This window comes from Pinus tabuliformis, chromosome 5_2, assembly GCF_031772625.1.
Source record: "Pinus tabuliformis cultivar Carrire ecotype Pingquan chromosome 5_2, CPIR1, whole genome shotgun sequence".
Lineage (NCBI taxonomy): Eukaryota > Viridiplantae > Streptophyta > Pinopsida > Pinales > Pinaceae > Pinus > Pinus tabuliformis.
The window spans coordinates 835,260,126-835,272,311 of record NC_142306.1 but is presented as its reverse complement, the minus strand read 5'-3'; the positions used below and the strand labels follow the sequence as shown (position 1 = coordinate 835,272,311).

Below are 12,186 nucleotides of genomic sequence, written 5' to 3'. Positions count from 1 at the left end.
GCCCAACATGGAGGTCAGATTGGGAGATCAGTTACTTACTTCTCAGTAACTGAGTTGTAGTGCAACAGTGGTTAGCACGATGCAACATGATGAGAGGAGGTGCAGTGCTGGAAAAAAGGACCAGCAACAACACGGATGTAGAGGGAGTTGTCGTACAGATGCAGTAGTGGCAGTGGCAAAACCATGGGCAGTAGTACAGGAGGTAGCAGTGCAGAGGATGTTGGGTAGGAAGGCCTAGCATCAGCACAGGTACCGATGCCAGATGATCAGAGTAGTACTCAGTGAAGAGTATTGCTAGAGCATAGCTCTCACTAAGAGGGAGTGTTGATTTTGGGTAGCATCGGATGTGCTCTAGCCACGAAATTTGGTGGAGAGGTTGGGGCACATGAGATCTCCAATACCTAGAAAGGGTTTGGGCAGATTCTAAACAGATCAGGGGATATTAAAATAATTAATATTTTTAATTGAGTCCCTAAGTCTAAACTTAGGGAAAATAAAATATTAATGTGTAGTAATATGAATCTGTGTTAGAATGGTCCAAAAGACATGGATCAAGCCAAATCTAATCATAGCCGTTGATTAGGTACTTAATCTCGGCCGTTGAGATGTCAACAGGGAAAGTATAAGAGGAGGCTTTAGGGTCACTTGGAGAGTACACTAGATGATCAGTCATTCTATTCTCTAGAGCGGGGTTTGCTAAATGAGATAGAATCAGTGATCGAGAGAGCAACTAAGGGACATTGAATACAGAGAAACATAGAAGGCAGAGATTGTGCCGTGAGAGCAGCGCAACTGACAAGGAGAGCAGCCAAGGAGAGTGACGCAGAGCCAGCAAGGGCTCACGCAGGGCCACGCAGAGGCAGCCAAGTGCTGCGCAGAGCACCAGAGAGGCCATCGTGTATGACGTAGAGGCCAAGAAAGCTTACACAGGGCCTCCTGGGCTGACATAGGCCAAGAAAGTCTGACGCAGGGCTAGCGTGAGACAGAGAGGGGCCGACGTAGTCCAAATTGGGTAGATGCTGGGGTTGTAGAGCAGTTTTGTGCCAAGGAGCTGCCGGAAGGATTTTCTGGTGTTTCAACTAGGAGATTTCTCTCAAACTGTGAGGTATAGCTGCGAAGGAAATTCTCTGTTGGGTAGGCCAGTTTCGGCACCCAGATTGTACTCTGATATTGCTTAATAAGAAAACCCTCAGATAGATGCATTGATTTTCCCACATTGGGTTTTTTCGGGGACATTGGTCCAAAAATAATGGTGTTGTTGACCCTGCCGCCTACACCTACCTACAAGTTAGTGAGAAAAGCCTTCAACCCCACAAGGTGTGGTTGGTGGCAGGGAACTCAGAGAAGGGGCTGTCACACTAATCCCAACTCTCTCTGTTTGAGCTATCTCCTAGGTTAGCTAAAGGGGGTGGTCCCTAATGAAAAGTTAAGTTAAAAGATGTGAGTTTCTAGGAGAGTGTTATAGTAAAAATGGATTACTTTTAAGGATTTATGGGCAAATATGAAGTGAGCAACTTGAAATAACAATGCCAATCATTAATATGATTAAAAACCATAAAACTAGTGCCTTATAAGGAATTTTCTCAACAATTTAAAGATATATTTGCTCAAAGTAAAATGCAATGCTCTCAAAAGAGAAAACAAAGTAACCCTGAAATGTAAATAAGAATTGTTAGCACAAGATATGTAAAATACAAAATGCTTTTGAGATAATCAACTTTATAAATCAAAACATGTGAAACATATCTTGCCAAAACCCAAAATTAGTAATTAACTTGGAAATGTAAAAGAAAGGAAGTGCTAAACCAAGACATCAATATGCAATTAGACTTGAAACATGAAAAGAAAACACTTGTTTGAAATGATTACAATACTTGCTTTTGGAATAGACTTTGCATATGAAAACTCAAACCATCAAGAGACAAGTAAAGTAAATGTAATGGAAAGTTCTCTTGGTTAATTTTATTAATTAGCTCTACAACAAGATTACAATTTAACTTTTCAATCCTCAGACCTCACTATTGCCAAATGATATGGATCTCACATTGAGGAGTGAATAGAGGAGTAGAGGATCCCTAAGATGTCTACTTCAACCAACCTATGTTGGAGGTAAAATTTTAATGATGCTTGGGGCCTTCTTATACTAAAATCCCTAGATGAAATGCAAATTGTGTTAATTCTCCAAATTAAAATAATGATACATGCAAATGCTTCAAAAAGATTGATTTGCAATGCTTGAAAATGAAATAGTTTTCAACATAAGTTGCAATTATAACTTCAATTAGAGGAATAAAATTAGCTTACAAGTGTTGCATGTGTTTCATCAATGAATTAAAATGATACAAGTAATTTGTTTGAAAGTAAAATTTGTTTCAAATAAACAATGACAATAAATTGCTCCAATATTCAAGCTAACAATGTAGCATAAAATTGAAATATGTATTAAAGTGCTCATGAAACAATTTGCCAATATAAATGGAAACGAATCAAAGTTTGTTAAGAATATAAAATGCTTGCATGTAAAGGATGAATTGCCCAAAGTAAAGTGTAAGCTTGTAGCTCCAAGCAACAATGAGAAAGAAATGCAAAGCTCAAATGAAATTGTAACAAACTTTAACTTAATGAAATGTGATAGTGAGGTTGTGTTAATTCCCAATTAAAGCATGCAAGTGAATGAAGTATGAAAGTTTAAACCATGCAAATGTCAATCCACCCAAGAGAAGCCTCCCTCTAAATGGGGAGATAGGATACCATGGGAGAAATCCCAAGCTCCCACAAGCAAGTTAGATCTTTTATTAATATTACAATGAGAATAGGGCCCTTCAAAGTTTTCAACTATACTTCAAGGAGAGTCCTCACAATAATTGCTTGAAACTTGGACACTAGACCTCTTTTCTTGAGAAAGTAGTGACAAGATCTCACAAAACTTATGCAAGGGAAACAAGGTACGAGTTTCTTCCAAATGCCCACGGCTTAAAGAGGAAAATGGGCAGCCCTCTAGTGAACTCGACTGGGCCAGAATAAGCCTCAAAAGGGCTCACGACATCCTTGGAAATTGAACCCCCAACACTTGCTAAAGGTCCTGCAAACACTTGATAGATGTTGCGGTAAGTTGTTCTTCAAAATCTGCCACACAAGAGTTAGCAATCCAAACAATGGCTGCAAAATAAGTTAGGTATTAATGGAAAAATCAACAAGATAAAATGTATATGTACAATTATAATTTACAAAAGGCTAAGCTAAAGAGTGAGAGTAAACTCTCGTCTTTTCTTAGCCATCTTCAAGCTCTTAGATAGCAATGAAAGAAATGAAATACATTGTGTTTTTTTAAAAGAGATTTAAATTTAGAAGTTCTTGGCTTGTGTACAAGCTATGTGCCGAAATGCCTGCAAAACCATTTTGTAAAATAATACTGTGAAGGTTCAAAGAACAAATGAGAGTTCCTTTAAGAATGTATCAAGACTAGGTTGGTCTCGCCAAAGACTTCCCCTCACGCTTGATTCTATAATCCCAACAAGATGTTCCCTCTACAAAACTTCAATCAAGAATTAGTTTCATATAGATTTATCAATAAACAATGATAAGAAACTCTAGAGATTTATTTAAAACCAACTAGAGCATTCTATACCTAGAGCATACTTCTAAATCAAATGTCAATGTAAGATAACTCTACATTAACAAATCTACAAGAGCATTCGGAAGCAAATTAGATCAAAGCATGAGTGAAAGGAATTATACCAATGCCAACAATTCATCACATTCGAAAAGAAGGAACACCTCATGAATCAAACCCCAAAGTCTTTATTGATATTTCTGAAAGTGTACAAAGTAGCAACGTTTCCGCAAGCACAATAGCTAGTAACAATCTTATACAATGTAAGAGCCCATGACTCTATTATATAGAGTTGGGAAAATCCCAATGTAGAAGTGATTAAACAAGTGGCATGAAGTGACAATCCCAAAGAAAAATTCGAATTTGTTGAATGGAACTCCAATGCCAAGTGTAAAAATCGACTTCTGGCAAGTGGACATAATTTTCTTCTTCCCTTATGTGCCAAATTCGAATTTTATGGTGGAATGGCAAGCGTATATGGGTGGTAACCCATGTGGGGACAATTTCCCACAAAAATCTCCACCAATTATTCTCTCAAATCCTCCCAAATCCTTCCAAATGTGCATTAACTTCATCAATTCGAATTTTATGGTGGAATGACAAGTGTATATGGGTGGTAACCCATGTAGGGACAATTTCCCACAAAAATCTCCACTGAATATTCTCCCAAATTCTCCCAAATGTGCATTAACTTCACAAATTCGAATTTCCAAACAGTTTTTTCATTTAATGCCAGAAATTCAATTTTATTTGAGCACATGTCTTTTCCTTGATTTTAGGAGTCCGCATCATCTTAGGACTTCACTTTAACTCCCCCATAATTTTCCACCTCATTTCCACAACATTTAACATGTGTGGATATTTATTTTTCTCTATTTATTTAATTTCTGGCTTAATAATTGTCAGATTTCCCACTAAACTTAGGAAAAGTGGGTTTTGAGGGTCCAAAACACATTATTAACCCCTCAAAGTGTGTCATAGTAGAAAGTTGAAGGTGAGAGGTGTAATTTTGATTACTCATACCCCATACAACTTCTCTAGACTACATTTATTACAATTTAAATACAATTTTATTTGCAATTTTTGACTTGCGGGAAATCTAAAAAATTAAGAAATGACTACCTAGATCTAACCAAATTCCACGAAATTTTTGTGTGATCTAGTATGGTAATATACATCGACTCTAGACACTACAATGTGTTAGGGGCTCAACTTTCAAACCGTCACCCTGGCTTTGGCGTCTTCATATAATCATCAGGTGCCACTCCAGTGGTCAACAGGAGTCATGTGGTGTGTTTGTTCTTGTTTCTTTTAGTTGCTGATCTATAATATGTTGAGCATGCACTGGTGTTTATTTTCAGTATTTACTTTGTAAATAACTTGTTAAAGAAAAAAATAACAAGTAGGTTGGAATAAATTAGGAAAAATGCATGAAGGGTTTTTAACTAAGTAAACTTAGAAACTTCAACAGTTGGGGCACATGAGATCTCCAATACCTAGAAAGGGTTTGGGCAGATTCTAAACAGTTTAGGAGATATTAAGATAATTAATATTTTTAATGGAGTCCCTAAGTCTAAACTTAGGGAAATTAAAATATTAATGTGGATTAATATAAAACTGTGTTAGAATGGTCCAAAAGACATGGATCAAGCTAGATCTAACCTTAGTCGTCGATTAGGGACTTAATCTTGGCCGTTGATATGTCAACGAGAAAAGTATAAGAGGAGGCTTGAGGGTCACTTGGAGAGTACACCAGATGATCAGTCATTCTATTCTTTAGAGCGGGGTTTGCTAAAAGAGATAGAATCAGTGATTGGAGTTCCAGTTGAGGGGTAGTGAGTACAAAGAGACAGAGAGGCAGAGATAGTGCCGGGAGATCAGCGCAGGAGCTAGAGAGAGTGACGCAGTAGTAACCAAGGCGCACGTAAGGCCACGCAGAGGCAGCCAGGGGCTGCGTAGTGCTTCAGAGAGGCCAGCGTGGCTGACACAGAGGCCCAGAAGGCTGACGCACAACCTCCTGAGGCTGAGGCAGGCCCATTCAGGGTGACACAGGGCAGGCGCTGGGCAAAGAGAGGCTGATGCAGTCCAGAAAAGCAGGTGCTGGAGTTTTTGGGGCAGATTGAAGCTGAGGAACCACCGGAGGGTTTATCTGAGGTTTCAATCAGGACATTTGTCTCAGACTGAGAGGTACTACTGCCAAGGGCAATTTGTGTTGGGTAAGCCGGATTTGGCACCCAGATTGTACTCTGAAACTGCTTAATAAGAAAACCCTCAGATAGCTGCACCGGTTTTCCCGCATTGGGTTTTTTCGGGGACATTGGTCCAAAAATAACAGTGTCATTTTGTGTGCTTGTATCTGTTTCCTTCAGTTGATGATTTGTAATATGTTGAGCATGCACTAGTGTTTATTTTCAGTATTTACATTGTAAATAACTTGTTAAGTAACAGAACAAGTAGGTAGGAATAAATCAGTAAAGTGCATGGAGGGTTTCTAACTGGTAGACTTAGAAACTTCAAGATATCAGGCAACCGATGCAAATATCTCGTCATAGTCCACTCCTTTTTGAGAGAAGCCTCGAGCAATGAACTTGGCTTTAAACTTTTCAACACTCCCATCAGCTCCATGTTTGATTTTGTAAAGCCATTTTGAATTGACCACTGACTTGTCCTTGGGTCTAGGAACCACATCCCAGACATCATTCTTCATGATCGACTCATATTCCTCGTTCATCGCATTCTTCCAAACTTGGTGCTTCACGACGTTGATTTGGGATAACATCGGATGTGCTCTAGCCACGGAAATTGGTGGAGAGGGTAAAGCACATGAGATTTCCAATACCCAGAAATGGGTTGGGCAGAATCTAGCCAGTTTGGGAGATATTAAAATAACTAATATTTTTAATGAAGTCCCTAAGTCTAAACTTAGGAAAAATAAAATACTAATGCTAATTAATATAAAACTGAGTTAGAATGGTTCAAAAGTCATGGATCAAGCCAGATTTAATCTTAACTGTTGATTAGGGACTTAATCTCGGCTATTGAATTGTCAACGAGAAAAGTATAAGAGGAGGCTTGAGGGTCACTTGGAGAACACACCGAGTTGATCAAGAATTCGATTTTCTGGGGTAGGGCTTGCTGAAGAAATCGAAGGAGTGATCTGAGTTGCAGCTGAGGGGCAGTGAATACAGAAGCAGAGAGGCAAAGAGGGTATCGGGAGCATCAACGCAGAAGCCGAGAGAGGGTTGACGCAGAGCCAACTAGAGGCCATGCATAGGTAGCCAAAGGCCACGCAAAGGCAGCCAGGAGCTGCGTAATGCCAGGGAGAGCCAGCTTGGGTGATGTAGAGGCTCCAGAGGCTAACGTTGGGAGATTTCGTGGGGAAGATTGGAGCTGAGAGCTGTGGGATCATTCATCCGGGGTTTTTAGCTGGAATATCTGTCTTCGACTGAGAGGTACTACTGCCGAGGGCATTCTTTGTTGGATGAACCATTTCTGGCACCCAGATTGTATTCTAAAACTGCTTAATAATAAAATCCTCAGATAGCTGCACTGGTTTTCTTGCATTGGGTTTTTCTGGGGACATTAGTCCAAAAACAACGGTGTCACTTGTTTGCTTGTTTTTCCTTGAGTTGATGATATGTATGTGTTGAGCATGTACTTTTATTTATTTTCAGTATTTACATGGTAAATAACTTGTTAATTAACATAACAAGTAGGAAGAAATAAATCAGAAAGTACATGAAGGATTTCTAACAAATAGACTTAGAAATTTTAACATGGTATCAGAGCGTGGTTGTAGATCACAGGATAACTGAGGACATCCGCCGAGCACAGCAACAACAGCAGAAACAGCAGTCCCGAGTGACAGAAGTTGTTCCTAGCAGAAAAGAAGCAAGGAAGGGGTGACACGGTGTCTGTGTCATCAGTTCGAGCCGTGAAGAGGATCAACGCTGTGGCATAGAGGAGTAGACCTGACCTACGCAGTGCCCGATCATCTTTCTCAGTGAGGAAGGATTGGCGCCTGTGGCTAGGAGGTGTGGATTTTGCTGGTGTTGGGATTGCGCAGAGCCCTAGCATCTGAGGGAAAGCAAGAGAAACAAAAGAAGAAGGACCTATCCAAGGTCAAATGCTTCCATGGTGGGGAACTGGGTCATTATGCGACCCAATGTCCAGGGCAGAAGAGCAAGGGAGAGGCTTCCGAGACCAAGGCTGCGCCAGGAAGGGTGGAGAAGGAAGTGGAGATAGATGATGAATGTGCCTTGAGTGCTCACATGCAATTTGAGCGGAAGTGGGGAGACATCGAGCTGTAGTTAAACGGACTACGGGCGATGAGGGGCAGGATCCTCGAGGTACCCAACCTCTTGGATTATACCTTGCTACGGGAGCCCCGAAGAGGAGTAGCAGTACTGGCGGATGTTAATAGAGACGGATGCAGTTGAAGCGACAGAGGGAGCTACAGTGCATGAGTCCCAAGATAGCGTGAGGCAACATTGCGAGATGTGTGGAGTTGTTGCAGCAACACAGAAGTCAGAGAGGGAGCACTTGTTAGCGACAGAGGGAGATTCAACTTCATGAGTGTCTCTACCTTGACGACGATGTCAGAGTTGGGAGATCAGTTACTTATTTCTCAGTAACTGAGTTGCAGTGTAGCAGTTAGCAATGACAGTGCTATGGGCAACACGATGCAACAGGATGAGAGGGAGCTGCCGTACGGATGCAACAGTGGCAGTGGCAGGGCCATGGGTAGCAGTACATGATGCAATAGTGTAGATGATGGGCAGCAGGCCTAACATCGGTACAAGAATCGATGCCGGATGATCAGGGTGATATTCAGTGAGGAGTATTACTAGAGCACAGTCCTTGCTAAGAGGAAGTGTTGATTTGAGGTAGCATCGGATGTGCTCTAGCCACGAAAATTGGTGGAGAGGCTAAGGCACATGAGATCTCCAATACCTAGAAATGGTTTGGGCAGAGTCGAAACAGTTTGAGAGATATTAAAATAATTATTATTTTTAATGGAGTCCCTAAGTCTAAACTTAGGGAAAATAAAATATTAATTCAAACTTAGGGAAAATAAAATTTTAATGTGAATTAATATAAAACTGTGTTAGAAGGGTCCAAAAGTCATGGATCAAGCCAGAGTTAATCTTAGCCATTGATTAGGAACTTAATCTTGGCCATTGAATTGTCAACGAGAAAAGTATAAGAGGAGGCTTGAGGGTCACTTGGAGAACACACTGAGTTGATCAAGAATTCGATTTTCTGGGGCAGGGCTTGCTGAGGAAATCGAAGGAGTGATTAGAGTTGCAGTTGAGGGGCAGTGACTATAGAAGCAGAGAGGCAAAGAGTGTACTGGGAGAATTAGCGTAGAAGTCAGGAGAGAGGGATGCAGAGCCAGTTAGAGGTTCATGTAGAGCTAGTCAGGGCCCACGCAGAGGCAGCCAGGATCTACGCAGTGCCTCAGAGAGCCAGTGTGGGTAATGCAAAGGCTCTAGAGGCTGACGCAGTGCCTCCAGAGGTTGACGCAAGGGTTATTGGGCTGACGTTGGGCCAAAGAGGCTGACGCAGTCCTTAGAGGCAGACTCTGGGAGTTTTCGTGGGGCAGATTGGAGCTGAGAGCTGTGGGATTGTTTATCCGGGGTTTCAGCTGGAGTATCTGTCTCCGACTGAGAGGTACTATTGCTGAGATTATTCTTTGTTGGGTGAGCCGGTTTTGGCACCCAGATTGTAGTCTGAAACTACTTATAATTAGAACCCTCATATAGCTGCACCGATTTTCTCGCATTGGGTTTTTCGGGGACATTAGTCTGAAAACAACGGTGTCACTTGTGTGCTTGTCTTGTTTCTTTCAGTTGTGTTGAGCATGTACTTGTATTTATTTTCAGTATTTACATGGTAAATAACTTGTTAATTTAACATAACAAGTAGGCATAAATAAATCAGAAAAGTACATGAAGTGTTTCTAACAGTTAGACTTAGAAATTTCAACATGTGTGGCCCTTTTATTAAGCCAACCACTATTATGATTACATTTAACCCCATATATGCCTCCCCTTGGGGTCATATGACAAACTAATAGTAGAAATCCAATGATGGAAATAATTGAAGAGTGGGAGAGCACCTAACTTTCTCTAGACCAATATCAACGCAACTTAAATTTTTAGATAAATATTATTATTTTTTATTTTTATTTTTTGAAATATATGCATGGGAATATATTTCCCATGGAATTCGTGTAAGCATTTCCAATGAAACCGAGATCTTGTAATGACTAATGTCTTAGTTCTGAGAAGATAGTTTATTGAAATGCTGAATTGATTTAACAAGAACTTTGTTCAAACAATATTTTTTGGAGATAATTGAAGTTTTATACAGAGATTAAATATGAGGGGTTGGAAAATCTTTGAGCTCTGTAGTGGTATATTGTTCTAAATACCATTGGGAAATGACAGAAAAAAGTGTTGTTCAAAGATTTAAAAAAAATAATAATTCGAAAAATGATAAAAAGGGAGAGAACAAAAGAGAAGAAAATAGAGCGATGAAAAAAGTAGAAATAAAAGAGAATGATAGATCAAAATGTAAATTGCAGGGTATTTACTTAGGTTAGGTCTAAGATCATAACCATGGTTTTGGTGGCTATTTGCTGGTCATTATTATTGTTGTTGAACTAGAGTGGCAATGTAGGAAGGGCAATTCTTATTGGATTTTTCATGTATCAATGTACATGTAATTTGCCAGTGTGGGCAACCTGGTTTCCCTCACACTAAGAACCTAGTCAGTACCTCGAAGTGGTAACAAAGTTCTTTGAATTTTATTGATGATAGTAGTTGAAATCCCCCATGTATCTAGCATTCACCAAGTATTATTCTGTTGCTCTTTGAACGTTCAATGTGCCAATGATTGCTTGTTATTCTTTTGGTCTTCTTCCATGAGTAACTACATCCAATTATATATTTGTAGAATATGATGATATATTATAATTCTTATTGCTTACTATTTTTAAAATAATTAATTTTGTCATTTTCTTATATTAGCATTTGAATTTGAAATGAGTGAAACATGGCATTGGGTCTATGCTCAATGTATATTTTTTAGTTGTCGTTATACAAAGCCTTTATATCTATTAAGATCTCACTTAATTGTGAATTGACATTCTATTAGGGTCATGGAAAGGGAATTTACATAGAAGGGCAGCATGTTTCAGACCAACCATGGAGTAACATTTCTTGTCAATCATATCAGGTTTGTGCACTGCTGACAATTTAATGGTTTTCTATTTTGTCAAATTTCATACTATTCAGCAGTGGTTTGTACATTAATAAATATTTTCCTTTTTCAAGTTCATATGCCCGAAACAGGTTGGTGTATTTAGTTTAATTTTAAGTCATTCTATTTTGATATAACACCATATCTACAACAATGTTATCTTATGTGCTGCCTCATCACTATTTTACATATAGATCTCACTTACTACTCGTGGTCATTTTATACATGAATATCGTTTATAGATTTGACTGCTACACTTGAATTTGTTTCAAGTACAAGCTCATTGAAACTCAAGTTGGAGAATAGATCACTAATTTTATTCTGTCTTCCTGGGTATTTTCTATGTTCCACAAAGTTCCTAGGACAGGGGAGTGCGGGAGCGGTAATACACACAAGGGGGATGTGTGGGAGCACCCCTGAAGGTTAGAGAAATTCACGGGGACGTCAAGGTTCCTAGCATAGTGGTCCCTGTCTCTAAATTTATAAAAATATAAATCGTAATGATAAAATCCCAACATTAAATGATATTGTCATCCGTGCATGCATAAGTGGTTTACAGCTCATCCCCATGCCCTTCAATTTAAAAAGTCCCGAGTTGGTAGATCGAGTGGTTGGGAGCATGGTGTGTTCTCCCATCTATTGGAGAATCTAGTAGGGAAGCTATTAAATTAATTCTCCTTATCCTTAAGAATTGCTTGTGAGGTTTAGTTTTCTTCTTATTAGATTTTTTCATCAAACAATTATGAAGAGCATGAACAATAAAGACAAATGACAGAAGAAGTAGGTTTCAAGCCAGGGCAAAACCCCTCCAAGGGGAAAACCCAAAAGAATCTCTTCTCTTCTTATAGAATCAGTTCAAATGAGAAAACCAAGACCCAAAACCCTAGACCAAGTCCTCCTCCAAGCACCAAGTCAGCCCTCCAAGAATCTCTTCCAAGTAGGTCAAAGATCAACCAAGTCAACAAGGGTCAATCCTCCTTCAACCTGCTTCAAATCTCAGCTTCGACCCCTAACTCGGATCTGCAATCTCGACCTGCAACTTTTGGCCCTGCAATAGTTGTAGAAACCCTAATTCCTTCACACGTGTGAGAGAATAAGGCTCAAAATCAGATCTTTCTTCTTCTTGATTTCTTCTTGCTTCCTTGACCTTTGCTCTTGCTTCCTTCTTGCTCCTTGCTTCAGATCAAACTTCTTTCTTGTGCAAATCGAAATGTGTGTCAAATGAGGTCAAAACTGTTGAAAAGTGTAACTAGGTTCGGTCTTCATAATGACATGTAATTATGATCTTTGTAAATGATGAAAAGAAG

General features: G+C 39.6%; 1 protein-coding gene across 1 annotated transcript in view; it reads left to right on the top strand.

The window, feature by feature from the left end:
- Window positions 1-12,186, top strand: part of LOC149161922 (cytosolic endo-beta-N-acetylglucosaminidase 1-like) — a 185,843-nt gene that overhangs the window by 148,919 nt on the left and 24,738 nt on the right. Inside the window, exon 8 of the mRNA XM_089435044.1 lies at window positions 10,775-10,855. Within this exon, the coding sequence (XP_089291170.1) occupies window positions 10,775-10,855 (81 nt within the window). The remainder of the gene's footprint in view (window positions 1-10,774; window positions 10,856-12,186) is intronic.